Source organism: Gracilinanus agilis, chromosome 2 (genome assembly GCF_016433145.1).
Source record: "Gracilinanus agilis isolate LMUSP501 chromosome 2, AgileGrace, whole genome shotgun sequence".
Taxonomy (NCBI): domain Eukaryota; kingdom Metazoa; phylum Chordata; class Mammalia; order Didelphimorphia; family Didelphidae; genus Gracilinanus; species Gracilinanus agilis.
Window position 1 is genome coordinate 648,086,145 of NC_058131.1, and position 27,292 is coordinate 648,113,436.

The window sequence follows — 27,292 nt, forward strand, 5'->3', positions numbered from 1 at the left end:
TTTACAAAGGGATTTAAAAGTTTTAATTCTACAAATGATTTCTCCGGGAAGACCGGACAACCCAAACTATCCAGCCATCTCTCCAGTTATCCACTTCTTTTGTTTCTTCATTGTGTCCAAAATCTGCCTCCTTGTGGACCCCACAAGGTTCGTGTGTCTTATGTTAAATGGAATTTCTCTTCTTTCCTCTTTAATCCCTCTTTCACATGGCCTTTGTGTAATTGTCCTCTCATAGGGGAAGCACTACTTGTTGGGGCCTATCTGCTGGGCCGAAATAAATACTAACAAGTCTGTCATTAAAAGTAAGAGTAGCAAAAGTGATGCTTATTAAGGGGATTCAGCAAGCCACACACACTCTCTCTCTGTCCCAGAAAACAGCGTCCCCGAGAACTTGGCAGCCAGGACTGTGGAATCCCAGTAGCTGCTCTCTAGAGCCGCCTGTCCCAGCCGCTGAGTGAGGAGGATTCCTCCGGGGGGTCCTCCAGGTCCCGGCTCAGCCCAGGCCTTGGTGAGTCTCTGGCCACCAGCCTCCAGGCCCATCGGGTCACTAGAGTTCCCGGTCCCAGGACGCTTTCAGAGTTGTGGCCTCCACGGTGGGCACGGGACAGAGCAGGAGCTTCACCAGGACTCGGACGGTGACCCCCACGGCCCCAGGCCTTAGACCCGAGGCTTCTTCCTTCGGTTCTTGTGGCCAGCCTGGGCCCCGCGCTGGGCAGCTTTCACCAGGCCCTTAAACTGTCCCTGCATCTTTGCCTTTTTCCTGGAAAGCCAAAGACACAGATGAGCTCCTAAGTCCCTGCAGAGCTGCTCTGTCCCCCACTGCCTTCCTCTTGCCCCTTGGGGGACGGACAACACTGGGGCCGGGGGGAGGGGGCCTCCAGCCACGCTCTGCTCCCACCCTCGTCACCCAGCCAGGGCCCGGCTCGGCCATACCTGTGATTGAGCTTGGCTTTGTTAAGGGGGATGTAGGCGTAGGGGTCGGGGCGACCCTTCTTCTTCACATCACCTCTTCCTTTCTGCTCGGCAAGAGAAAAGTAGAAGTTGGGGCCGGGGTTGGCCCAAGACCCTCCCTTCGGCCTTTCAGCCTTAGCTCCTGCCCACCTCCGGGCCTTAGAAGGCATAAAACAGCAGGGCATGGCCCAGGGCTTCCGGCCACCGCGACACCCGGGGCCTCTCTCTGCCGTTTGTTACAAGACCCAAGAAGCTCCCGTGTGGCCTCGGACACTGGCCGGTTGGGTGCTCCTGGGCCGGTCCTCTGCTCTTCTGTCTTGGAGCCCATCCCCAGGACTGATCCTAAGCCAAAAGGAGCCTTCCAAAGGCTCAGGAAGCCTCCCTCCCCTTCCTCTCCATGGAAGTCAAACTATCTTTCCAGACCCGAAGCCAGGCCGGACACCCCGACTCCACCCCTGCACTGTGGCAGTGGCCGCTATGTGAGTGAGGCCCCGCCAAGATGGTCAGCCGAGGGGGAAGCCCGAGCCCGCGGCCAGAGTCTCGGCGGTGGCGGCCCTTACCTTGGCCCTGTAGTCGGCCCCAGGCTTGCTGGCTAGCGGGCGGTGGATTCCAGAACCTCCGGCTAGAAAGAGAAGGACAGCCGGCAGAGGGTCAGGACCAAGTTTCCTCCTCTTCTTGAGCGGGGACAAGGGTGGGAAGGGGGTGTCGGGATGTCGACCCAGGTGGGTCTCAGCAGGAACGAGGGGCAGCTCGGCCCCCATTCCCCCGCTCTGCAGCCTGTCCCTATGCCTCCCACGGGCCCAGCCAAGGTCAGCGGCCGTCAGCCTGCCGTTGGGCAGGGCAGAGCAAAGCGGCTCCAACGTTTTCTCACCTCGGTACTGGGGTGGGGGCTCCGCTTCATCATCGTCCTGGTCCTGCCAAAGCTTGAGCTTTCGGGCTTTTCTCTGGGAAGAGAGAGGGAGAAAACCGACATGGACAGGCACCGGGGGTCTCCTGTGTGCCGGGCCCCGTGCTAAGCACTGCAGATACACAGAAAGGCACGAGCACAGCCACTGCATACGAGACCCACAAAGAAAAGGGGGGACAATGGCGGAGGGAGGGGGCGCTGAGCGCTGGAAGTCTATCTTCCAATCTGTGAGCATGGCGGCAGTGAATAAGCCTTCTGCAGACAGAACACGCAATTCTCTGCTGTGCCCCGGATGCTCCTGGGACAATCCTCAATTCCGAAGGAGCTGAGCCGGAGCAGCTTCCTGTGATGAGGCAGACACGCTCCGCGGCGCCCCACCACACACTCCCAGCAGGGTAGGCTCCAACCCCTTCTGACCCCACAAAGATGGGCCTAGAGATGACCTGGGAGTCGCCGCTCCGAGAGCTTCCTGCTCTGCCTCTCGTCCCTAAAGCGCCCCCCGAGAACCCGGCCAGGCCAGCGCCTCTCTCCTCCTTCCTCCCACCAAGTCAGCCCCTGTGGATGCTAAGACATGGAAGCAGTGGGGGGCTCAGGGGCCGGGATTTGGGTTTGGGGGGCTCGGGGTGACTCCTGGTACAACTTGTTCCTGCTTGGGAAGGAGTTTTTTCCTTTTGGTCTATTTGCAGTATTTTTCTCGTTCCTTACGCAAGGACCCTTTGGGATGGCTAACACATTTTGATAGTCTATTGTCATGTGAGGACATTAAGGCCAAGCACAAAGATCTTACTCAAATTAGCTGGATGTGCACCTATACAGGGGTTATAAATATGGACTTTTTTTGAAACTCATGGTTGAGTAAATTGGCTCCATGACACTGGGGGGGAAACAGTGGGTTAAGGAAAAACAAAAAAACAAAAACTGGTAGCTAAGTGGCCCAGTGAATAGTGTGGGACTGGGGACTCAGGAGACCCAAGTGCAAATCCTACCTCACAACACTTCCCAATTGTGAAATCCGGGGCATTCACTTAACCCCTTTCTGCCTCAGTCGCACCTGTCAAATGGGGAGAACACCTCTCTCCCAACGTTGTTATGAGGGTCAAGTGAGTTAATGCTCACACTACTGGTTATCATTACTCCCCATGTGACCCTGGGTCAGTCACTTCTCCTTGGGTCTCAGATTCTTATCTGAGAAATGAGGGAGTTGGACTAGGGGATCTAGAACTAGGAGACGCAGTGGGCAGCCCAGGAAGGATTGCTGGATTGGGGCCTGAGTAAGAATCCTGCCTCCACTACCTGCTCTTCCAGCTTCCTGAACCTCAGTCCCTCCTCTGTTCAATGAGGGTCTTGGACGAGGTGCTTCCTGGCTTAAGAGGACTCTGGTCCCGGGGGGAACATCTCTCCCCTCCCAGCAGTGGTCTCTGCAGAAGCAGCGCAGCACCCCCTGGCCAAAGTCTGGGGCTGGAGAAGCTTCCAGACAGCGCTGGCTGCTCCCTTCCTGGGCTCAGGCAGGAAATTCCAGGGAACCCAATCCCAGCGAGGACACTCACACTCAGGACGCGTACTTCTTGCTTGAGGTCAGTCATCTCTTCATCCACCTCTGCAGCTGTGGCCAAAGAACAAGCAACATCTCAGAGCTCGGGGGCTCCCCATCACCCCAGAGGCCAAGCCTCACCTCTTTCCTTCCTGCCCTCAGGGATGGGTATTTGGCTGCCGTATTCACAAGGCACCTCAGGGGCCTCCTTTCCTGCCCTGCCCCCCACACATTCTGCCAAGGATGCCATCTCCTGTCTAGTCAGGGGCTACTTGTTCAGGACAAACAAGATGGCCGGCTCTGCACTGGACAGAGGAAGGGACAAACAAACCAAACGCAATCTTTCCTCCAGAAGCTTCCAGTCTAGCCAGGGAAGAAGACGAAAGACCACAAAAAAGCAGGGGAGCCTACAGGGAGGTAACCATTCTGGAGCTGCTGTCCCTGAATTCAAAGCAAGATGTGATGGGGAGGAGGAAGAGAGAGCTGAGTTGGTTCTTTTTTTTTTAAACCCTCACCTTCCGTTTTGGAGTCAATACTCTATATTGGTTCCAAAGCAGAAGAGTAGTAAGGGCTAGGCAATGTGCCCAGCGTCACACAGCTGGGAAGTGTCTGAGGCTAGATTTGAACCTAGGACCTCCCGTCTCTAGGCCTGGTTCTCTGTCCACTGAGCCACCCAGCTGCCCCCGAGTTGGTTCTTGAAGGATAAGAAGGAGACAGACAGGAAAGGGGAAAAGGTCCCGAGGCACCAGGTCTCCCCTAGAAGTAAGGGGATGAGGGAAATCTTGGAGGTTTAGGACAAACGAGAGGGAATGTGAGCTGGGGGAGAAGGAGGGAAGATCAGAAATAAGGAATCATAGAGTATTTATAATGGTTTAATAACAAATGATTCCCTTTTTAAGAAGAAGGGGAAAGTTTGCCACACTAATATATTGAAAAAAAAAATCTTTAGTTATAGTAAATGTGTCTGAAAATGTTTCTTATAAAAAAAAAAGAATTGAGGAATCAGCCTAGGTTGAAATCTCTCAGTACTATATTAACAAACCAGGACTTTATTCTGCAGGCAAGAGGAAACCAGAGCTGAATTTTTGAATGAGGAAGGAGAATTGTGAAAGCAATTTTAGGAAGAATCATCTGTCAGCACAACACAGGATGAACTGGAAAGGGAAACCAATCAAAAGGCTATTCAAGAATGAGGAATAAGGGCTGGAAAATTGATGTTGATGTAGGGGCAGCAGAAAAGGGAAGAAGACACCAACCATGGGGAGATGGGAGCCCAAGGGAGAAACCCAGGCTGACCGCAAGGCTTCCAGCTTAACTGACTAAGGAATGACAAAGCCCCGAACAGAATCAGGACGCCAGGAGAGGAGGATGCTCATAAGGAAGAGCCACAGGGCCTTCGGCCTCCTCTACACTGCCCCCCACCCCCACAGCATGAGAGCTCTGGCCCGGATCTCCCACATACCTTTAGTGGCAGCCTCCTCCTCCTCCTGCTCCCCCTCTTCGCGGATGATCAGACGCCCGTCTGCACTGAGCTTGAAGTCATGGTCCTTCTTCCTCTTTGCATTTGCTCCAGGCTGAGTAGCTTAGGAGAGAACGTGCCCAGGAAGGAGGTGTGAGGACTCAGGGCTTGGCATCCCCCATCTCTCCAGAGCAGGCTTATCAGAAATGGGAAGCCCTGGATCCACAGACAGACCCTGGGGCTCTCAGGCCCTCTTCTCCTTACCGAGGACTCGCTGGGACACCTGGGGATCCAGGAAGTTGAGAGGCTCATCCTCGCCACCCTCCTTCAGCCACGCACTGCTCCTCTGCCGAGCCAGCTTCCTCTGGCCCCTGGCCCCAGGCTTCTCGGACTCCTCGTCCTCGTCCGAGTCAGCCAAAATCTCTTCGATGCTAAGAGAGAAGAGGGCAGTGTGAGCAAGGGAGGAGGGAGGCACCCTGTGGGGACCCAGAGCTGCCCAGGCAGGGCTGGGGGAGGAAGGAGGCACTGCCCGTGTCCTGGGCAGGGCTGAGCTGGGGGAGGAGGGAGGCGCCCCACGGGGCGGGGCGCAGGCTCACCTGTCCCCTCTGGCCTGAGGAGGTTCGTCGTCCTCGTCCACAGACACCGCCTCCTGTAAGGCCCGCTGCTTCTTGGAGCGGGCCTCGGCTTTGCGGATGTTCACCAAGACCCTGTGGTAGTCCTCGGGGAGCAGCCCCTTCACCAGCTCGAATCTAAGGGCACAGAGGCAGGCACACCGCTCAGAGGCCCCCCCCGGACCCCCCAGCCTCGCTCCCACCCACCTTCCTTAGGCCCTTCTCCTGGACTATCCGCCCTCACTGACCCGAACTTGCGGATGAACTTAGTGAACAGGTTCCTGAGCTTCATCCGGAAATGGCGGCGCATGTCATCCGCCAGGTTCCCGATGGCCTCCATCTGTGAAGGAAGGACACCAGTCACCCCGGGCCAGGCAGGGAGGCGAGGGAAGACGCTGCCCTCCAGCCTAAGGCCGCCCGGCCGAGGACGCGAGCCGCCTCCTCCCCGGGGCCTATCCCTACTGCTCGAGCCTGGCCACCTCGTCCTGTGTGGGTGAGGCGAGGCCGGGACCATCTTCTACAGGGGCAGCCCGAGGTGGTGCCTAGCACAATGCCGGGTGAGCTGACGTGATGACGGTGAGCCGGGTCGGGACCACGGTGGCACTCATCCGCCCCTCCCCCATCTCTAAGGGGAGGCCAGGACCCAGCGGGCCCTCGGGGGGCTCACGGGGAGGCCAGGAGCCAGCGGCCTGGCTCATGTCTCCCTCAGACTACACATACCACTATAGCACCTGGGCCGGCACTCACCATCAGCTGCAAGTGTTTGGCCACATGGGTCACGTCCATGACCAGCAGCACCACCTTGATGAAGCCCAGGGCAGACTTGACCACGTCGCGGGTGCGGGAGGCCAGAAGCAGGCACACGTTTCTCAGGAGCTGCTCTATGGCGTCTGTGCCCATGAGACCTGTGGCAAAGGCCCCGTGTACCTGCCGATCACCACCCCACCACCCACCAGCCCCTGTGCCATGGGGAGAAGGGAGAGAGAAGGGAAACTGCCCAGGGCCACGAAACAGCCAGAAGCCAGGTTCATATGAAGGAGGCGAGGGGAGAAAACTTGGTGCTGTAGGCTGCCTCAGGGCACCGAGATGCCCCCTCCTGGCTTCTGCCTGTCCCTCCTACCCTCGGTTCTCACCTTTAAACTCAAAGAGCAGGTGAGTGAGGGCCAGGACGCTGCAGCTGATCATGGTGACGGAGCCCGCGAGACCAGGGTAGATCAGGAGCAGGTATCTCTGCAAGGCAGCTAGGATAAGAGGAACCACAGTGGGATTCTTTTCCGCAAGAGGTCACAGACTCTCCTTCTTCCTGTCAGAGTCCCACCATGGATCAAGATGCAAGCCTCGGTGGAAGGAATTCTGGCTAAGAAAAGGGTCTCAGAGCAGGGAGGCACCTGGTTCTGGCCTCTAGACTCCAAGTGACCAGAATGGAGAGGACAACATCTGTCCTTTATCTCCCATGAAAGCCAAAAGCTCAGTGAGTTTGCAAAACATCCAAGGAAAAACCAGATGCTTTAAAGACCTGCCTGAGCCAAGCCCACGAGCCCAGACCCGAGGAGCCACCAAACAGAGCTTCGCTTACCTTCTTGGTTAGAGTCAAATCGCAGGAAAGCGCGCCCCATCTCCAGCAGCAGCACAAAGGCATTCTTCCGAGCTCCCACCGACACCTCCTTGGTGCAGAGAATCACCTGCAACAGACCTCGGGTCAGCCCCCAGCCAGCACAGGCCTCTGAGCTTCCCTGCCTGAAAGGACAGGTAGGGGGCCGTCTACACTGCTCCACGTTCCCTTCTGCACCCCCTCACCTCAGGAACCAGGGCAGTGATAAACTCTTCATGTTCTGAGGTCAGCTTCTTTATGATGTTAATCAGGCACTTCAAACGGGGCTGGGGGAGAGAAGATAATTCAGGAGGGTGGCTGGTTTTGCCTTCAGTTCCCACGGGACAGTGGCAAGTCTCACTCCCATTGAGACTCACCAGTCAGTGCCCCAAAGCTGGCTGGCAGAACCACTTCCCTTCCCCCCTCTGTCCATGCCCCCCAGCTCCTTACCCTTTTGGCTGGGGAGGCAGTGCTTCGAAGGGAGTCCAGAAGGGTTTTCTTCAGGTCTCCCAAGTGGCTCTGAACAAAGCGTTCTCCAGGACCCTCCTGGCTGGCACACACCTCCTCCAGCACCCTGTAGGCCTTTTTCTGCATTGTGTGCTCCTTACTCTAAAAAGGACAGAAGGGCAGGTCAGAAATAAGGAACACTCATCAGTTTGTCAAGATATTCCCCAACGGCTAAACTACAGCAAATGAATAATGGAATTTTCCTGGGTCAGAAGAAATGTCAGAGAAATATAGAAAGACTGAAATGGAGTAATGCTGAAAAATGAAAGCAGGTCCAAAAAAATATATATGACAACAATAATATTAGAAGAGAAAAAGAAATCCCACAAAGGTAAGAAAATTTGGGTTAAATACAATGGACAATATTAGTACCACACCATTAAAATCCCTCCTTTCTGCTAACAATCAGTAAGTATTAAATAATATGTACTATCAGTTGCAACTTGATATTTGGCAGTTTATCTTTATTTCTAAGAAATATATTTTTTAGGGGAACTTAAGCATTGAAAATGTCCACTGGGTCAAAATATAGTAATGAAAAGGTCAGTCTTTGTGTTACCTCCAGAACACATTTATTTCAGGGCCAGAGGAACTCATCTCTCAAGACCTGAACTCGGTTGGGGATGGGGATGGCCCTCCTGGGTCTCAACCTCTCCGTCCCTAATCTTCCAGAAAGCAGGATCCTGCAGGAGCTCACCTCTAGATAGGGGCGGATTGTACTGTACAGCTTGCTAATAGAGGTTTCATCAGCATGGGGTGCCAAGGCCACAATCAAGTCCAGGATAGAGTGTCTGTTTAGGCAAGGAAAGAAAATCAGTCAGTGGTTCATTTGTGGCTCTCTGGGGTGTTGGTATAGGGAGGGAAGGACCATGACTGGTGGCCATGTGGCAGTGTGGATACCCAATGGCTCCCCAACCCAAGTGAGGAATTCCATGGCCTGCCTAGTAGCTTCAAACTTCAGGAAGGGCAAACTCTGAGATGGCTCCATAGAAACAAGCCTCTCCTCTCGGAGACCCCCCCAGGAAGGAGCTACATACCTATCATTCCCTCCAGATCAGGAAAGAGAATGCTCTCAGCTCATTTACCTGGTGAAGTCAGAACTGGATGGGTCAAGCACTTTCTCACTGGCTTTCTCCAGGAACCCATTCACCAACTGCAGATCCATAAGAGAAATGAAATCAGCTCCATCTCTCTGTCCCCAGCTTAGCCTTGAGCTCTGGAATTATCTACCTGCACCCCTACACCCAAAGGCTCTGGAAACAGAAAACCACTCAGGACCTTCCACAAACAGTCCCAAGTCCTGACAGGATCCCCAAAGGGTAAATACAGATCCTGGCCTCTGAACTGCCCTCTGCCCCTCCAACAACTTCATCCCCCAATCTATGTATGACCAGCCCTTCCCTTTCCTCCAGACCCCTGTCCAAGGTCCTTTGCTCTAAACTTACCTCTGGCTCTGTGATAGTAAGGTAAGTTTTGATGGTGTCCAGCACGGCTCGCCGGGGTGCAGTAGTTTCTCCAGATGCCAGAGGCTGCCCATACACATTGAACAGTATTGGCAGAAAGTTCTTGGCAAAGCGGCTCACTTCAGCACGGTCTGCTTCTGCTCCAAGGCATCAGACACAGAGGACAGTGCCAAGTCCAGAGAGGAAAAAGAAGGAGCTTCATTAACCACTGAGACCTGCTGGACTTGAGCCCTGAGGTCCCTCCCAAAACCTGGGGTGGCCCCCTCCTTGTTTTGGTGATGCTGCACAGATAGAACAAATGCCCTGACAACCCTCCTGGGAAGCAGGAAATGAGCTACCCTTCTCTGGTATTTGTGTCACTGACTGCTGAAATGCCAACTGCCCAACAGCACAGGCAGGGATTCTGAGCCAGCTTCTGCCTGGGATGCAGTCCCTTCAGCTTTTTCTTGAAGAAGGGCAAGAACCCACTTTTTGGAGAAGAGCTGAAGGGAGTTCCCTGGCCAGACAGGTCTTCTGGAAAGAAAGAAAGGAAGAAAGGATGGGATCAGCCTGAGGAGCTGGCTTTGGAGAAGCAGAAACCATACCCGTCTCACAGCCCTTGGTGATCAGTGTACGCAGTGCTTGGCACACAGTGAGCCGCAGGTCTGGACGCTCGCTGATGGCTGTGCCCAGAGTTCTGGCAATCCCTTTAAAGGAGGCAGCCACATCAGTGGGCTTGGTACAGAATCCAGGCAGCAGGGTCCATATCTGGGGAGGGCAGGAAACAAGTGTCCTGAGCTCAGTCACCTCTGGCAGTCGTGCCTCTCACTTCCCAGACCCCAAGTGGCCAGCCCTGGAGGACCACCTGCATCTCACCTGCCACTGAAGAGTGTCATAGATTTTGGACTCCATAGTGCTCCCCTCCTGGGCCAGCTCTGTAGCTATAGCAGGAGATATGGAAAGAGTATGAGCCTGGCTGACCCTTCCAAGTCAAAGTCACTTCCAAGCCCATCAGCTAATGAAACCTGCCCCTCAGAGTGGTCCATCACCTCTGTTCTTCAGTGTGGTTGCCAGGGGCAAGAAGTAGCTTGTAAAGAAGCCAAGCCGTGTGTTTTGAACATGATCACGAATGACAGGCAGGAGCCAGCTCCGAGGGAAATCCAAATTTTCTCTGAGGAGAAACAGAGGTATGAACCCAGACTGCCAGGCAAATGGCAGAAAGCAGAACAAGTAATAGGATCTCCTGGTGAAACTATTGGATCAACATAGCATTCATTAACACCCCTCTGCACTAGGCACCCAGCAGAGAAAAGACATTAGGATACTTTAGGTGGAGACAAGCACCTTCCCTGGCAAGGTGCAGACCCATTTCCCACAGAACAGGTACCTACCTAATCAGTCACCTCCTGTAAATACAAGGGCCAGACTTACTCAAAGCCATCGATCTCCAAAGGCACAGCCTGAAGCACCACCTCGGGGCCCATGCTGGTCACTGCTGCTCCCACAGCCTGGTCCAGAGCAAGTGTGTGAGGGAAGTGGGGGGACAGACGCAAGTCACAGAGGGACTGAAGGCACTTGAGAAAGAGGGAAAGTACAGGGAAGAGATTAGTCACAAATGCTGCAAAGAGAAGCATGCCTGTTTCTGCTTGCAGTCAGATGCCAGCAACCTATGGAACAGGCATCCACATGAGACTCAGCTGCCTTCTCATTTTCTTCTTTTCTTTCAACTGGCATTTTGTAAAGAGGTCATCCCTTGGTAACAGGAATGGCCCAAAACTATACTACACACCCTAAAAAAGCCCACGATTCCCCAGAGAAGCTGCTCCCTATAAGGGAACCTCAGAGACAAGGTTCCTATTGCTCTTATGTGTTTTTCTGCTGTTTCCCCAAACTCAGATTCATATCAGATAGCTTGTTGGCAGTTAAGACCCCCAGCGTAGGTAGTTGAGGATTTTCTATTGCCCAAGGGATTTCCTTAGGATCTGTCTATTTTCTGACATAAATCAAAGCCATCAGCTCAAGAACCCAAAGCCGAGAAAACCAAGTAGACCTCCTTTATGTCTCTTTTCTCCATTTGTTCCCATCATAAAAACAAATGACTGAAGCCTGCCTCCCTCCCTCCATCTAAACTATAATATAGCACTCCCAAAAGAGCCCTCCCAGTCCATGTCCAGCCAACTCACTTTCCTCATTATGAGGTGAGCCTGCTTCCCACAGGCCTCAAAGAAGCCACGTAGCAGCTGCAACACCAAGTCCCACACTGAGTGGAACTTATACGTCAGGCCTTCTTCCACAGTCCTGCCAATGAGTAAGTGACTTGTCAGGGTAAGACCCAAATCTATTAGGCAAGTGATCAGTAGGTACCATGGACACTGCTGATGGGGATGGGATCACAGTGCCTAAGAAATGGCAGACCTGGGCAGAAGGCATCTTCCAGAGGAAAGCCATTGCATCCAATGTGGCCAAGAGGCCGTGGTGTCCTAGAAAAGCAAGCTGAGCATCCAAGAGGCATACGACCTCACACATGGTACTCTTTACCTGTTCTACTCTGTATATGGAAACACTTATTTTATTCAATGTTACGTTCCAAATTTCAAAAAGAATAAAAGCCTATTTTCTACTTTTCAAAGCCTTTTTATTTAAAGAAGGACTTGGAAGCAATGGCTTTCCTGCTAGATCGTCTTAACAAGTATGGCATCCTTCCCAGAGAAACTAGACCTAGGGCCAAAGCTGAAATATCTGAATAGATGTCCGAGGAAGGAAAGGAGAATAGTTAGGAAAAATCATAATATAAATGCATTTCTGATGAGCCAACTAAATGAATGAACCTCTGGCAGAGAAGATTCTGAGGACCTGAAACTGTGAAATGAAATACATCAAGTATTCCAATGTTCTGGGTTTCCCCCATCTCTTTTGCCTGTTTCTGGCAAGGGTAGTGAAGAAGGACAGAGGATGGTTGACATGTCTGCATGTATATCTTATCTCTAATGTTGGGGAAAGGGAGGATGTAGGATGGGACAGATCCATGGCTGGGTGGGAGATACACAATCTACCCCTAAACTAACACTGGTACTATACGTTTCCAGCCAAAACACAAGTTGAAAAAAGCTTCTAAATAAAGCATTCCCTGCACCCTCAGGTATTTCCATTCTACTCTGTGTTCTCACCTGAACATCTTGGCAATGTACAGCGGAGGCCCAGAGGCAGAAGAGGACACTGGGCCAATATCAGTCATATGGGGAGCAATGCATTCTGTGAGAATCACCTGGAGGAGGAGAGTCAAGGAGCCAATTAATGGCTATCTGACTGTCCCTTCAACATGCCTCCCCTCCTTAAGGGGCAAACTCCCACCCCAATGTTTCCAGGGGGCCCAACTTGGGCAGAAAGGTAAAGAATGAGTCCTGGGTGGATGGCAGAAGACAGCATGCAATACCCTTCAGCACCAACTGTCTGTCTTGTAGGCATTACAGCCATGGACTACATCAGCACAGGCAGAGCTCTGTCCAGAGTACAGGGCTCTGGGGCACAGATATCATAGACCCCCCCTCCCTAGTCGGCAATGCCCAGGCAGGAGTACCTTGAGGCTCTGGGTGGCAGCTGCTGCCACTGCTGCATGGGGTGAAAGAAGGCAGTTCATTGCAGCCCCAAAAAATCGAGGTAAATGCCCCAGACCAAGGTCCCGCTGCAACCTGAAAGATAGAAAGTGTCACTGTTTCTTGGTCCCCAGGGGCTACACAACAGAGGGCAGCAAGCAAAAAGAATCAGAGAATTGGAAAGAAAACTCAAGTCTTTTCATTAGATCCCCTTTCCTTTTTCTCCCCTTCTGTTAAATATTTTTAAAAATTCTCCATTCCTAGCATTTTCCCTTAAGGGTAAGCATGGAGAATAAAGACAGAAATAGAACTTTATACACAAGGAAGGGATCTTGGATAATCCAGCTTAGTCCTTTCATTTCACAAAGATACCCTGAGGGGAAGTGATTTTGTCAAAGGTCCCATACCTCTGGAGTACAGAAGCATAACTCTCTGTATAGATCTATTCCTGCTGCCCTATCCAATGCTGACTCTACATTTCCTCAAGAGACTAAATGAGGAGGGTATCTGACACAAACGATATTTAGTGATCTCATGGGTCAATGGGGATATGATTGGGGATGTAGACTCTAAATGATCACCCTAGTGCAAATATCAATAATACGGAAATAGGTCTTGATCAAAAACACATGTAAAACCCAGTGGAATTGCTTATTGGTTATGGGAGGGGGAGGTGGGAGGGAAAGAACATGACTCATGCAACTATGGAAAAATATTCTAAATCAATTAATTAAATGAACTAAAAAAAAAATTTGGTGATCCACCCAAGACAAACTGCAAACTTTTACCCTCTTCAACTGCTAGATAAGAGATGTAGTTTCAAAATGAATAAAATAGGAAAAGGCTCTAGCTCAAAGTGACCTGCCTTATATGTACTCCTAGAGGAAGGATGCAGGCATATAGAAGTACCTACCTGACCAGATTAGTATGGGCTTTCTCCATAACTGTAAGCCAGGCAAGCAGGGGTTGTAAATCATTCTCACTGGGAAGGTAGTCATACAGGGCCTAGAGAGAGAAAGACAAAGATAAAAGGTGATGGAAAAGCGTATGTGCCCGAACTCAATATCAATAGGTGAATGGCCACCCTAAAGTAATCCTTCTCCTCCTGAGGCTCCAACCACCTAGCTGCATCCTCAAGAAAGGGTGTGTACTAAAAGCATGTCCAGGGGGCCTCTGGAAAGCAACCTGCCCCATTTTAGACCTGTACTTATAGGCATGATCAAGTATCAACTGGTCACTAAAAAATAGGTATCATAATGAGGTTGTCCAAATTTTAGTCTCAGGAAACCAAAAACAGATCTGACTAATGCTAATAGATCACATTTATTAATCTAGTTATATCCATTTAAGTTTTTCCATTCTTTGATCCAGCCCTCAGTCGAAAGTGTCCCTTGCCTGGGGAATGGCTGAACAAATTGTGGTATCTGTTGGTGATGGAATACTATTGTGCTATAAGGAATGATGAACTGGAGGATTTCTATGTGAACTGGAAAGACCTCCAGGAAGTGATGCAGAGTGAAAGGAGTAAAACCAGGAGAACAATGTACACAGAGACGGATACCCTGTGGCACGGTCCAACATAATGGACTTCTCCAATAGCAGCAATGCAAGGATCCAGGACAATTCAGAGGGACTCTGAATTTCTCCACATTCAGAGAAAGAACTGTAGGAACAGCAACACAGAAGAGAAAGATATGATCTATCTCGTGGTATGATGGAGATGTGATTGGGGTTTTGACTTTAAATGATCGCCCTATTGCAAATACTAATAATATGGAAATTGGTTTTGAACAGTGATTGATACATGTATAACCCAGTGGAATTGCTTATCAAATCCAGAAGGGGGCAGGGAAGAGGAGTAGGAAAAATCATGAATCATGTAACCATGGAAAAATATTCTAAATAATGAAATAAATAAATGAAATAAGAGTCACTGTGAGACCCCCCCAAAAAATTTTTTTTGCCATTAAAAAACCTATTTATTTCAGTGAGAACAATAAGGGATTTTGAATCATAATAAATCAATAAATCTTCCAAGGTGGGCAGCTGGGTAGCTCAATGGATTGAGAGCCGGTCCTAGGTTCAAATCTGACCTCAGACACTTCCCAGCTGTGTGATCCTGGGCAAGTCACTTGACCCCCATTGCCTACCCTTACCACTCTTCTGCCTTGGAGCCAATACACAGTATTGACTCCAAGATGGAAGGTAAGGGTTAAAAAAAAAAATCTAGCTTTAAATTTTATATTCTGGTTTTCAAAAACAAACTATTAAAAAAAGTTTATGCACACGACATGACCAGATCTCCTGAAGGAAATTTTTGAAGTAGGAACTCTGTTTCTAACTCCTGATATAGTCGGAATTTAATATTACCACCACACCTTGGAGGTTCTTTTGAGTTCTTCTGCCTATTACAGTGTTTTTGAATGAAATGCATACCACCATCCAACTTATTATGCCATAATAAATCCTATGAGGCAATGATTGGAGAGTCATCTCCAGGAGGATCACATGCATTCCCTCATTTCATCTGAAGGCCTCATAACCAGGATGGATACTTTGCTCCTTTGGTGGCCATGTTTCTTTTTAAGATCCTTTCTTTCCTCTCTCCAGAGGGCTCTTTCTGGTCTTCTGATAACACCAGGGTTTCCCTTATATCAGAAGGCTGGCCCTAGCTGTTTCAAGGACCCCCTGAACTCTCTCTAGTCCAAGAGGGCAGGAGGGGGTTTGTGTCCCCAAGTGTGCCTTACATTCTGCAGAGCCAACAGCCCAGAGAGCCTGAGCCCTTTGGCCCCCCAGGGCAGCCCATTCCTCTTCTCAATGACACTACCTGCTAGGGAAGTCCTCTTTCTTTATGTCATCTTTTCAGAGCAATAAGAGCTCCCAGTCACCCTCTTTACCCAGTCTATTTCCCAAAGGCATCCCAAGACCAAAATCACCTCCCCCAAGTCTTACCGTGATAATCTGGGCATTGAGCTCCGCAGAAAGGGTACCAGGATTGGGTTTGGAGTGGAAGAAACCATGAAAAGCTTGCATGGCACAGGCAGTCACCAACTGGGGAAGATACACAAACTCGGTTTCCAATAGTCAGAAACTACCGAGAAACAGGCAATACAGAAAAAGTGTATGGTGGGGGTGGGGGGAGATGGAGTCAGGCAGGCAGAGCCCTTAAGGTAGGAGGCCAAACACTGCTCTGGGTCCTCATCCCCCAACTAGCTGGCCCCAATATTTAGGACTGAAATATATAATTTGCATACATTAATGGGTCCCAGTGCCCTGTATCCCTAGAGATGTTTTCTTCAGATATAGGAAGTCATTATAAGAACATGCTGCTGGTTTATAGGGATAGTTGCAGAAACTTGCCACCATTAGCCTGTCTTTAATAATCTCAGGACTCAGGTTAGGAAATGAGGACCATTGGCTTCTATTCTATAATAAGAAGTGAGGCAGAACTTCAGAGTTGTTGAATCTGCATGTCTCTGTGAGCAGTGAAGCAGAATCAAAGCATCTCAGACCTAAAAGGACCCTGGAGATGCTAAACAAGAATTCCCCAGCGTGAGCCTTTGCTGGACCAACTCCAACAAGGCAGTTTATTCCATTTCTGACTGACTTTGTTAAGAAATGGTTCTTTACAACTGCCTGATCACATGGGTTGATGGGGATCTGAATGGGGATATTGACTCTAAACAAGCAGCCTAGTAAAAATATCAATAATATGGAAATAGGTCTTGATCAATGACACATGTAAAAATCCAGTGGAATTACGCATTGGCCAAGGGAGGGGATGGGGGGAGGAGAGGGAAAGAACATGAATCTTGTAACCATGTAAAAATATTCTTAATTAATGAATTAATTAAAAATTTCCAAAAAAAAAAAGGAATGGTTCTTTATGTTAAGCCTAAATCTTCCCCTCCGCTACTTGTACCCACTACCCTTAGTCCCTCTCTCTGGGACCAAAAAGAACAAGTCTAATTCCATTTCCATGATTCCAATACTTGAATTCAGCTCTCCCATCCTCCCCCCCCATCTAAGATCAACACTCAAGAATTTCCCTCAGCTGATCCTCCTCTGGCCTTTTACCATTCTTGGTCAATAAATTTTGGACAAGATTCCCCAACTGACAATGGTCAAGGGACATGAATAGGTAGTTTTCAGATGAAGGAATAAAAATTATCAATAATCACATGAAAAAGTGTTCTAAGTCTCTCCTGATCAGAGAAAAGCAAATCAAAACAACTCTTGAGGTACCACCTCACAGCTAGCAGATTGGCCAATATGACAGTAAAAGAAAATAATAAATGTTAGAGGGGTTGTGGCAAAATTGGGACACTAATGCATCACTGGTGGAGTTGTGAATTGATCCAACCATTCTGGATCAATTCTAAAGCCAAAGGGCTTTAAAAGAAAAAAAAAAAGGATTGTACAAGAATATTTATAGCTGCGCTCTTTGTGGTGGCAAAAAATTAGAAAATGAGGGGGTGTTCCTCGATTGGGGAATGGCTGAACAAAGTGTGGTAACTGATGGTGATGGAATACTATTGTGCAGTAAGGAATGATGAACTGCTTTGATTTCTATAAAAACTGGAAAGCCCTCCATGAACTGTTGTGGAGTGAAATAAGCAGAACCAGGAGAACATTGTACACAGAAAATGAAACACTGTGGGACAATCAAATGTAATTGACTTTACTACTAATAGCAATGCAATGATCCAGGACAATTCTGAGGGATTTATGAGAAAGAACGCTATCCATATCCAGAGAAAGAACTATGGGAGTAGAAAAGCAGAAGAAAACATGTAACTTATCACTTGTTTATATGGGCATATGATTTGGGGTTTTGGTTTTAAAAGATTGCTCTATTGGGGCAGCTGGGTAGCTCAGTGGACTGAGAGTCAGGCCTAGAGACGGAAGATCCTAGGTTCAAATCCGGCCTCAGACACTTCCCAGCTGTGTGACCCTGGGCAAGTCACTTGACCCCCATTGCTCACCCTTACCACTCTTCCACCTAGAAGCCAATACATAGAGGTTATGGGTTTGAAAAAAAAAAAAAAAGACTGCTCTATTATAAAAATAAATAATATGGAAATAGGGTATCAAGTGATAAGACATGTATAATCTAATGGAATTGCTTATCAGCTCCAGGAGGGGGAAGGGAAGAGGGGAGGGAGAGAACATGAATCATGGAATCATGGAAAAATATTTAAAAATAAATGAACTGATTAAAAAAAAAAGACTCATCTTGGACAAAAAGCTACAGATCCAAACTAGGGGCTCCTGAGGGAATTTCCAGCCCCAGTTAGCCCCTGAACCCACTCTGTCTCCAGCTCTCCTGGCCTGGGAAATCTCATCTTACCACGTGGCCAAGAGTCATGACCCTTAGCAGCGTCTCACAGCAGCTCTTCACCGTGCCCACTGGGAAACTTGACAATAGCTCAGTTAGCAGCGTGAGCACGTGCAGGGTTGTGGTGGCCTCTTTGGAGCCTGGAAGAGAACCAGGAAGATGAGCCCACACAACTATTCTCCCTTGGTTCCCCGAACCCCCACAGACAGCCTAAACAATCTGCCACTGCCTCCTCGTCCTGAGGCCGGCCCCCCAGAGGTCATACTGTTTTCTCTCAGCCCAGAGGCTCTACCTCCAGACTTCTCAATCTCCTGGATACAGAATTTGGCGGTGGAGAGGGCAGCTGGGTGATGTGTGGGGGCCTTATCTCCAAAGAGGAACTCGCTGCCCTTGATGACTGAGCACACTCCATGCTGGGCTGCCTTCCGGACCTATAAGAAACAAACAGGGTAGAGGAAGCCAGGTTAGTGCCCAGCTGGCCTCCTAATGAGCCAACATCAGTCAACAAGGATCTGAGTGTTTCTTTAGGTGTCCTCTATGTTCTCTGGGAAATACCACAGAACAGAGGGTCCCTGCCTTTAAGGAGCTGTCCCCTGAGTTCAGAAGCAATTTGGGAAGGTGCTGATATCTAGCAGATCTTTTCAGCAGACACACAGGTCAAAAGAAGCCTCTGGAATGCCCTACAGACAGCTAAAATATCCCTAACTGAACATCTTTCTCAATTTTGAAACCTCCCAGGTTTTAAGTGGGGCCAGTCCTTTGTGCATCCCTGGACATTGCCTGGTTAAGTGCAATAGGACCTGTTTGCCATGGATTTTGGTTCCACACCATAAAATATTAAACTGTCTCCCATTCTTAGTTTAAAAAAATAAGGAAAAAAAAAGCTCAATTAAATATGACCACCAAAGGGGACTTTCAAGTCACGGGGGAATCCTCTACCAACCTCAGTTTCAGTCAGCCTCACTCCCAGGTTCAAGCACCAGTCCTATGCTTTTGAGACCAAGTGGTTTATAAAAGAGTTCCCACATCTCCTCCTCATTCCATACCAAAAAGCTCACCTTGGGTTTGGCATGAACGACAAAGCTCAGCAGCCCATGAAAAACCTGTAGAGTGACAGGGTAGCTCCAGGTTGTCAGGTCTTGCTTGCGTAGGAGGGTAGCCAGGCAGGAGAGGGCCTGTAAAGACACAGCAATATGAGCATTGCCTCCCAAGAAGAATACCCCTACTACCCAAAGTCCTGCCCCAGGGCTCTTAAAAGACCCTGAAAAGGAGCTGAAAGCTTTCAATCCCAGAGAAACAAAGGAAGCAATCCCCTCATAAGCTTCATATTTCCCCATTATCAGCCTCCCTCTGCTATATCCTCAAAAGCAAAACTAGTCCCCTTCAGAGAATGGCAGCTGAAAGAATTACCCATCGAAGCACTGCTGTGGAACCAAGGCTGGCCTGAGAAGACAGAATACCCATAAAGGCTTTGGAGGTATCAGAGAATTTCTTAATGAGCACTGGGCTAGGAACCCTATAGAGAAAGAGAACACAAGACCAGTAAACAACACTTTTCTGAACCCTCTACAACGCCAAGCTCCATGCTACTTGTATTACTTATCAAAATAAATTTAACATCACTACAATCAAGTAAATTCTATTAGCAACTACTTTATATTTAAATAAACTGATTTCAATGAATAAAGTCTAATAATTTTTCAGTCATTCCCTTAAATCCTCATTAGATCTTATCTTGTCCATTTTCATTACTTTTCTTTTTATATAGTCAGAATTCGTGTGGACTGTGTTCTGGGGTTTCCCTTGCACTTTACAAAACTAAAGTTTCCCCCCTATTTCTTCATATTCCTCATATTTGTGAGTCTTAAGTATGTTATAGTAATTCATTCCATTCATGTACTACAATTTATTGAACCATTTCCCTATTGTTAGATAAGGGCAGATAAGTGGCACAGTGGATAGAGGGCTGAGCCTGGAGTGAGGAAGACTCATTCATCTTCCAGAATTCAAACCTGGCCTCAGATACTAGCTGTGTGATCCTAAGCAAGTCACTTAACCCTGTTTGCCTCAGTTTCTTCATCTGGAAAATGAGCTGGAGAAGGAAATGGCAACCTATTACAGTATGTTTGCCAAGAAAATCCAAAATGAGATAACAGAGTTGGACACGGCTAAAAAAATGACTCAACAATTGTTAGATATTTAAACAGTTTCTAGTTTTTGTAATTACATATAATACTACAAGGAAAACTATTGAAAAAACTTCCTTTCTATTTGGGGGGGGAGGGAAGATTAGTGTTCAGCTGGAGAGGTCTTTTGGTAAGTCTTCATATATATTCCCCAGACTGGATTTATTAGGTCAAATACTGTGGCGTGTGATTATTTTTTGTGACCTGTACTGTGTACTAACAAGACTTTTCTACAAATGATTCTACAAGTTTGTATTCCATCAGCAATAAGTGACTGGACTGTTTTTCCGCTACCAACATTGAGTTTTATTAATTTTAATGATTTTTGCCAATTCAGTAAAGTGAAAGGTAGTAACTGAAGAGTTGTTTGGATTTGTATCTTTGATTATTAGTGAAAATGAGCTCCTTTTGGGCTACCAAAGTTTCGTCTTTTGAAAACTGTCTATTCATATCCTTTGGCCATGTAATCATGCTGGTGTAGGAGTTACTACTCTGCCTTTTCTACTTCCTTAAATTTTAGAAACCAGTTTTTCATCTGTCATATTTTGTTCTATTTTCTCTTGATGCTATTTTTCTTCAATTACTTTTTTTTGTTGTACACAAATTTAATGCTGTCAAATACAATCTTGTTTCAATTTTTTTCAGTTTTCAGAAATTTCAAAAAATCATCTCCTTTCCACAACTAAAACAATTATTGCATTTCATTTTGTTTGATTTTTTAAAATATTTCTTTTATGTTTGTCTATTATCCAGCTAGTAATCACATGGGAGGATGGCAATCACTTTCCCATTAAATGTCATCCATTTTTCTCAAAGGACGTGTTAGATATTTTTCATTTTCACTGTTATTTCCTATATGCTTATCAAATTACTAATCTTGTATATATATTTAACCAGATGTCTGGTACGTGTTTCTATTCCAAAGAGCTATTTCTGTCTTTTGTCTAGTACCAGATAATTTTAATGATTACCCACAGGCCCAATTCTTCACTTAACTTTAGGAGCCTCACTACATACCATTGCAGCTTCATTTCTGAGAATCCAAGCTTCCGCTATCCCATGTTTCTTAGCCTATAGTTCCTGTCACCCTTGGGTTCCATGTAGTATTTAATACTGTGATATGAAAAAAACTCCTCATTCCATCTCTTCCTTCATCTTCCAGGAATCTGGAGATTATGAAAGGAGCCTATACTCACCGCTTCATAACCAGATTCAGCAAATAAACAACAGCAGCTAGAGATTCTGTGGATTCCACGGCTTCTAATGTTGTCATCTGAAGAACAGATAAAGAGAGTGGAGTGAATGGATGCCTGGCTCACTGGATGAGATGGAATTTTGACCTGGTGTGTATACAGGGTAAGGTAGGGTATATGGACACATACCCTATGGGTAGCATTTAGTAGTCCTTATTCTTTGAGAGTGCCAGAGCCTACTGGCACCCAAGGTTTGAGGAAGAGAGAATATGGTAATGGTGTTTGTTTTTAAATAACTTAGGGTATATCATCGACTCTGTTGGACAATGTTGCCATTCTTTTTTCTTCAAGAACTATGTGTTTGGAATTCAGGGAGGTACCATTTAAAAGTACCTTACAAACTTCCTGTGGACACGTGGGGAACTTTGAGACTACATTCCCCGTGATCCAATGGGGTTTCCGGTTTCTGACGTGATTATGTCAGAGAACGGGAACCAACACATAAATTCGGAGGGCAGGCTTGAGACACGATTTTTTTTCTCCGCTACCTGAACGGGCTCCCGGGGGTCAGAGAGGAGAAGGAAAGGTATGGAAGGAAATGGCAGAGGCAGCATTTGAATAGATTTCTTACAGGCGCGTGGTCGATTTATCTCTATCAGCATGGCAATTAAAATATTAATTTCTCTAGTAATATCAGCCTTTATCATTTTTAATCTTAACAGAACAAAAATGCACACTAGGCTATACCTTTCAGATCTGTTTTGTTACAAAGTATGTGGGACTTGGGTAGGGCTGAAACTACAGAGAGAACTTCCCAACTCACCAGTGCACCGAAGTATTCCGTTTCAGTCTCCTTCCCTCCCTGGGAACGGATCACTTCTGTGACAGCAGCCAGAACTGCACAGATCTAGGAGAGGGAGAAGGGATCCATGACTCATCCACCATTCCACCAAAAACATTTGTCTCCTGGACAAATTAATCTGTAACCAAAGCCTAGCAAAATCATATGCTATGAAGGCTTGAGAGTGAATTTTAGAAATCAAACAGGCTATGTCCACACCCCCTCCTCAAAGATCCTATGAGGGCCCAAAGCTCACCGATATTCCTTACCTCCTTGTGAGCAGCTGAGTTGGACTCCCAGAAGCGTTGTACCTTGCTAAAGGTGACATTGGTACAGTCAGAAAGGCCACTTAGGAAAGTGCCTGAAGATTTCTCTGAAAGCACTGGGTCTGATTCATCTTCCATGAGGGAACGAGCCTTCTCTCCCCTGGCCAAAGGCAGAGGCCCAGTTTGTAGCTCATTATGCAGTTTGAGAGCATCAACAGTTAGATCACTTTTTTCTGAGAAAAAAAGGCACAGGATTAACTTTTATACAGGGCAGAGGTCATTGGACTTTCTTTAATCTCTACCTATCTATCTATAAATATATTTAGGTCTCTTATCCTAAAAAATAAATTGAAATCTTTTCCCTTACCCAGCTATGATCACCTCAAGTCACTGGTTTTCTCCTCTTAACCAGACTCTCTTCAAATATGACTCCATTTGCTGTCTCTGTTTCCTTAGTTATTTACTTCTTCACCCCTTGTGTATGATTTAGTAGTCCTTATTCTTTGAGAGCACCAGGGCCTACTGGCATCCAAGGTTTGAGGAAGGGACCACCACCCTACTGAAACAGCTCTCAAGTCACTCTTGAATTGACAAATCCAACTAGCTTTACCCCAGTCTTCATCCTGAGCTCTCAGTAGCATCAGAATCTGCTCAATACTCTTTCCTGACATTTGATTTGATTGTTACTCTTCCAACTGGCTCCTCTTCCCTCCTGGGTTCCCTAAAATACAGGAGATTCCCCCAAATTCTACCTCTGCTCTCCATTTCTCTTTATGCTTTCCCCATCAGTAATCTAAATCAACTAATGGTTTCAATAACCTCCTCTATCCAGATACATCCCCATTCCCATCCTCTCCTGGATCCTCCTTTAATAAGAGTCTCCACCTGGATGTTCCACCAACACTTCATACTCAACAAATATAAAACAGAAAGTTTTACATTTTCCCCAAAATAGCTGCCACATTTCCTATAATAAGGGCATTGCATCACTGTAGGGAAAAAGGAAAAGAATCTACAAGTTCTAAATATTTATAGCAGCTCTCTTTACAGTGGCAAAGTATTAGAAACTGAGGGACTATCTGTCAATTGGGGAATGGCTGAATAAGTTGTGGTATATGATTATGAAGGAATAATTGTGCTATAATAACAAGCAGGTTGACTTTAGAAAAACAAGCAGACTTGTATGAAATAATGAAGAGTGAAGGGAGCAGAACCAAGAAAATATTGTATAATATTGTTTGAAGAGCAAATATGAATGATTAAGCTATTCCAAGTTTAATGAATATTCAAATAAACTACAAAGGACCTATATGAAGTTGATCTCCACCTCGAAAATTATATATGTAACTATGTATAGTTTCACAGATATATATCTGCGTCAAATATTGGCCTTCTTTAAGTGCAGGTTGAGAAGAAGGAAAACAGCTTTGAACTCAAAACATAACCAAAAAATAATAAATATATTTTAAAACCAAGGGCATCACTATCCTTTTTTGAAAAGTTTTGAAAAGGAGTGGCAAAGAACTATAGTATCTTTGCCAAGAAAACCCCAAATGAGGTCATAAAGAGTCAAATATAACTGAAAAATTGAATATCCTTTAAATTACCCAGGTTCCAAATTTAGGGGTTATCCTCCTCATTCAATAGCTATATCCAATCAGTGCCCAAATCTGATCCAGTCTACCTTTACAGCATCTCTTATGCTGTTTATGCTCCCCTCTTACTCTCTCATTTCTTGCTTCTGCTCTGGGCAGAGTAATGAAATCTACTATCCATTAAAAGAATGCCTTAAATCAGAAATTGTCTTGCTTTTTGTTTTTGTGTCTTCATTCATTCCATACCTATTCCCATCCTACCCTTACATTATCCTTATCTTCTATATAATCCTTCAAAGCTACTTCTCTAACAGGCCCCCTCCCATTGTTAGTGCCCTTCTTTCCCCTGAAATTATGTCCCAGAATGTAAATTTTTTGAAGGCAGAGATTATTCTGTTTTTGTTGTTTATCCAGGAATGCCTAGCATCTAATCCTAGCTAAGAGAATGAATGCTACAATTACTTCTTGAATCACCCAGTCTAAAAATTTACCTTAAAGTTTTATTTTTGACTCTTCTTTCTCCATTCCCTAATTCAGGAGTTCTTAATCTGGAGCCCATGAATTTGCATGATTTTTTAAAAATATACAAGATGTAAAATGAATAATTTTGATTATATTAAATTTAAAAGATTTTGTAAGAACAAAACCAATGCAACCAAGATTTAGAAAGAAAGCAACAAACTGGGGAAAACATTTTATAACAAATTTCTCTGATAAAGGTCTCATTTCTTAAATATATAAAGAACTAAGTCAAATTAATGAAAATTCAAACCGATCCCCAATTGATAAATGGCCAAAGAATATGAATAGGCAGTTTTCAGATGAAGAAATCAAAGCTATCAATAACCATATGAAAAATGTTCTAAATTCTCTTGATTAGAAAAATGCAAATTAAAACAACTCTGAGGTACTACACCTCACACCTATCAGATTGGCCAATATGACAGTAATGGAAAATAATAAATGTTGGCAGGAATGTAGCAAAATGGGGACACTAATGCATTGCTGGTGGGAGTTGTGAATTGATCCAACCATTTCTGGAGGGCAATTTGGAATTATGCCTAAAGGGCTATAAAAGAATGCATACCTTTTAATCTAGTAATACCACTACTAGGTCTGAATCCCAAAGAGATTTAAAAAATGGGAAAGGACCTATTTGTACAAAAATATTATATATACAAAAATATTGTCTGTGGTGACAAAAGAATTGAAAACTAAAGGGATGTCCCTTAATTGGGGAATGGCTGAATAAACTGTGGTAGATGATGATGATGGAATACTATTTGTGCTATAAGGAATGAGGAACAGAATTATTTCAAAAAGAACTGGAAAGACCTATGTGAACTGATGCAGAGTAAAATAAGCAGAACCAGGAGAACATTGTACACATCAACAGCAATATTATGGAATAATGAAATGTGACAGACTTTGCTAATAACAGCAATACAATGATCCAGCACAATTCTGAGGGACTTATAAAAAAGAATGCTACCCACCTTCAGAGAAAGAACTGGAATATAAATGCAAATGAAAACACATGATTTATCACTTGTTTATTCGGGTGTATAATTTGGGATTTTGGTTTTATAAGATTAATTTACTTACAAAAATAAATAATAATGGAAATATGTTTTGTGTGATAATACATGTATAACCCAGATTGAATTGCCTGTCAGCTCTGGAATGGGGAGGGAAGAAGGGAGGGAGACATGAATCATATAACTTTGGAAAACTTATGTGGAAATTTGTTATTAAAATAAAAATTAAAAATGTTTTAAGTATTGTGATAATTATTTTAATACAACCAATTTTGTTTGTGATTCTTTGTATTTTAATCATTTAAAAAATATTATTATAAAGAGTCCACAGAACCCTCACCTTAATCAGCTGTCAACATCCTCTCAATTAAGTCTACTATCATCCTAGTAGAGATACTCTAACTTTATCCAAACCACTTCAAACAGTCACCTAAAGATGTCTCTTCCCTCTAGTATCCCTATATTCAATAAATTCAACAACTAGATTATTCTTTCTAAAACACAGCTTTGACATCATTTACATGCTTGAAAGTTGCAATGATTCCTTACCACCTACCAATTAAGTCCTAACTCCCTAAACTTTTACTCAAGGCTCATTATCCTCTGATCCCACTCTACTTTTCCTGCTTTAAATTCCCACTAGTTCCTTAAATATCTACCTACTTTATAATTCTGTCAAACTAATCACTTCAAAACTCTCTTTATTTCCCAAGATGCACAAGGCATTTTCCAAGAATAAGCCTTTTCTCCATTTTAATCTGGCACAGATGCCACCATAGATGCTATTCAACTGCCACACTACTCCACTAGTGTCTGCATGCTCTCTTCACTAAATTATTCTACTTTGTTGTCCAAACAGGTTCATGCTTTCATGCTTTGCTTGTTTCCAAAGATGAATATGCCCACTCTTCCACGACCCCATTTCCCCTTATTGAAGTCCTTTGGAATTCAAATGCCACTTCCCCCAGGATCAGACTTCCAGAGACCATCCAGTCAGAAACAACTTTGTCGTTCCATGAAAAACCACCAATCCACAAAACTTCCACTACCAAAAGTCTCCTTAATGTCTTAAAAGCAACACGTATTTTGAAAATGATTCTCTGCTTATAGTTCCTTCCTTTGCATCCTACTTTTCCTACAATTCTTCTTTTCCTGGATCTCACGGTACACTTTTTCAACATCTTGAGGACAAGAATCTCATTTTATCCAAACATTCTCCAATACCTAGTCTAGGGCCCTGAAGGCCACAGACTCTCAGGCCCCACCTCCTAAAGCTTCACCCTTTCATGTGTCATGGGGTTTTGGGAATCTGGTGAAGCCTATGGCCCCATTCTCAGGACAGCTTTTTAATGTGCAAAAAAATATATAGGATCGCTACGGAAACCAATTATGCTGAAATGTATTGATCAACAGATTAAATAAAAGCCAAGTTCAGTAAGCCCAGAAATCTCTCTTTAGATCCCATGGTGGGGAATAAGAATCGTGGTCCAAGGCCCCTCCGGGTCCCAACCCAACTCAACAGAAGCTTCCAAGCTCTAGCTCTCCCCCACATCCTCCGCCCCGAGCAATTCTAAAGAGCAGCCCCGGTCCCGCCCCGCCGGTACCTGAGGGCCTGCTGAAGAAGCGGCTGCGAGCAGCCTGCCGGTGCCGCCGGCCTGTGGGGTTGGAATCACTGCTATGGCCCTTCTTCCAGCGCTTCAGCTTGGCAGAAGAGCCAGAGGGCAATTTCCCAGATCGCCCCAT

General features: G+C 46.2%; 1 protein-coding gene across 3 annotated transcripts; it reads right to left on the reverse strand.

Annotated features, from left to right (window-relative positions):
- Positions 1–27,292, reverse strand: RRP12 (ribosomal RNA processing 12 homolog). Of its 3 annotated transcripts, XM_044662658.1 has the most exons (34): positions 27,154–27,292; positions 22,420–22,649; positions 22,133–22,216; positions 21,313–21,389; positions 19,341–19,446; positions 18,989–19,105; positions 18,223–18,361; positions 17,943–18,070; positions 15,545–15,643; positions 13,506–13,597; positions 12,577–12,688; positions 12,167–12,264; positions 11,183–11,297; positions 10,431–10,573; positions 10,049–10,170; positions 9,876–9,940; positions 9,605–9,767; positions 9,003–9,157; positions 8,643–8,710; positions 8,255–8,348; positions 7,501–7,659; positions 7,257–7,337; positions 7,036–7,141; positions 6,593–6,700; positions 6,207–6,364; positions 5,708–5,799; positions 5,445–5,597; positions 5,113–5,279; positions 4,852–4,971; positions 3,406–3,455; positions 1,823–1,895; positions 1,512–1,573; positions 934–1,016; positions 1–760 (listed from the first exon to the last, which is right to left on the reverse strand). In XM_044662658.1, the coding sequence occupies exons 1-34, from the start codon at positions 27,290–27,292 to the stop codon at positions 658–660; spliced, it is 3,861 nt and encodes a 1,286-aa protein (XP_044518593.1). In that variant the 3' UTR covers positions 1–657. The 3 variants fall into 3 exon arrangements, with proteins under 3 accessions (XP_044518593.1, XP_044518594.1, XP_044518595.1); XM_044662659.1 differs by lacking the exons at positions 19,341–19,446; positions 21,313–21,389; XM_044662660.1 differs by lacking the exons at positions 18,989–19,105; positions 19,341–19,446; positions 21,313–21,389.

Coding starts and splice junctions, on each gene's coding strand:
- RRP12 (XM_044662658.1), bottom strand. CDS start 27,292: ATGGGGCGATCTGGGAAATTGCCCTCTGGCTCTTCTGCCAAGCTGAAG. Junction 21,390..22,132: donor CGGAATACTTCGGTGCACTG/GTGAGTTGGGAA, acceptor TCTGTTCTTCAG/ATGACAACATTAGAAGCCGT. Junction 8,349..8,642: donor TCCAGTTCTGACTTCACCAG/GTAAATGAGCTG, acceptor TTGCCTAAACAG/ACACTCTATCCTGGACTTGA.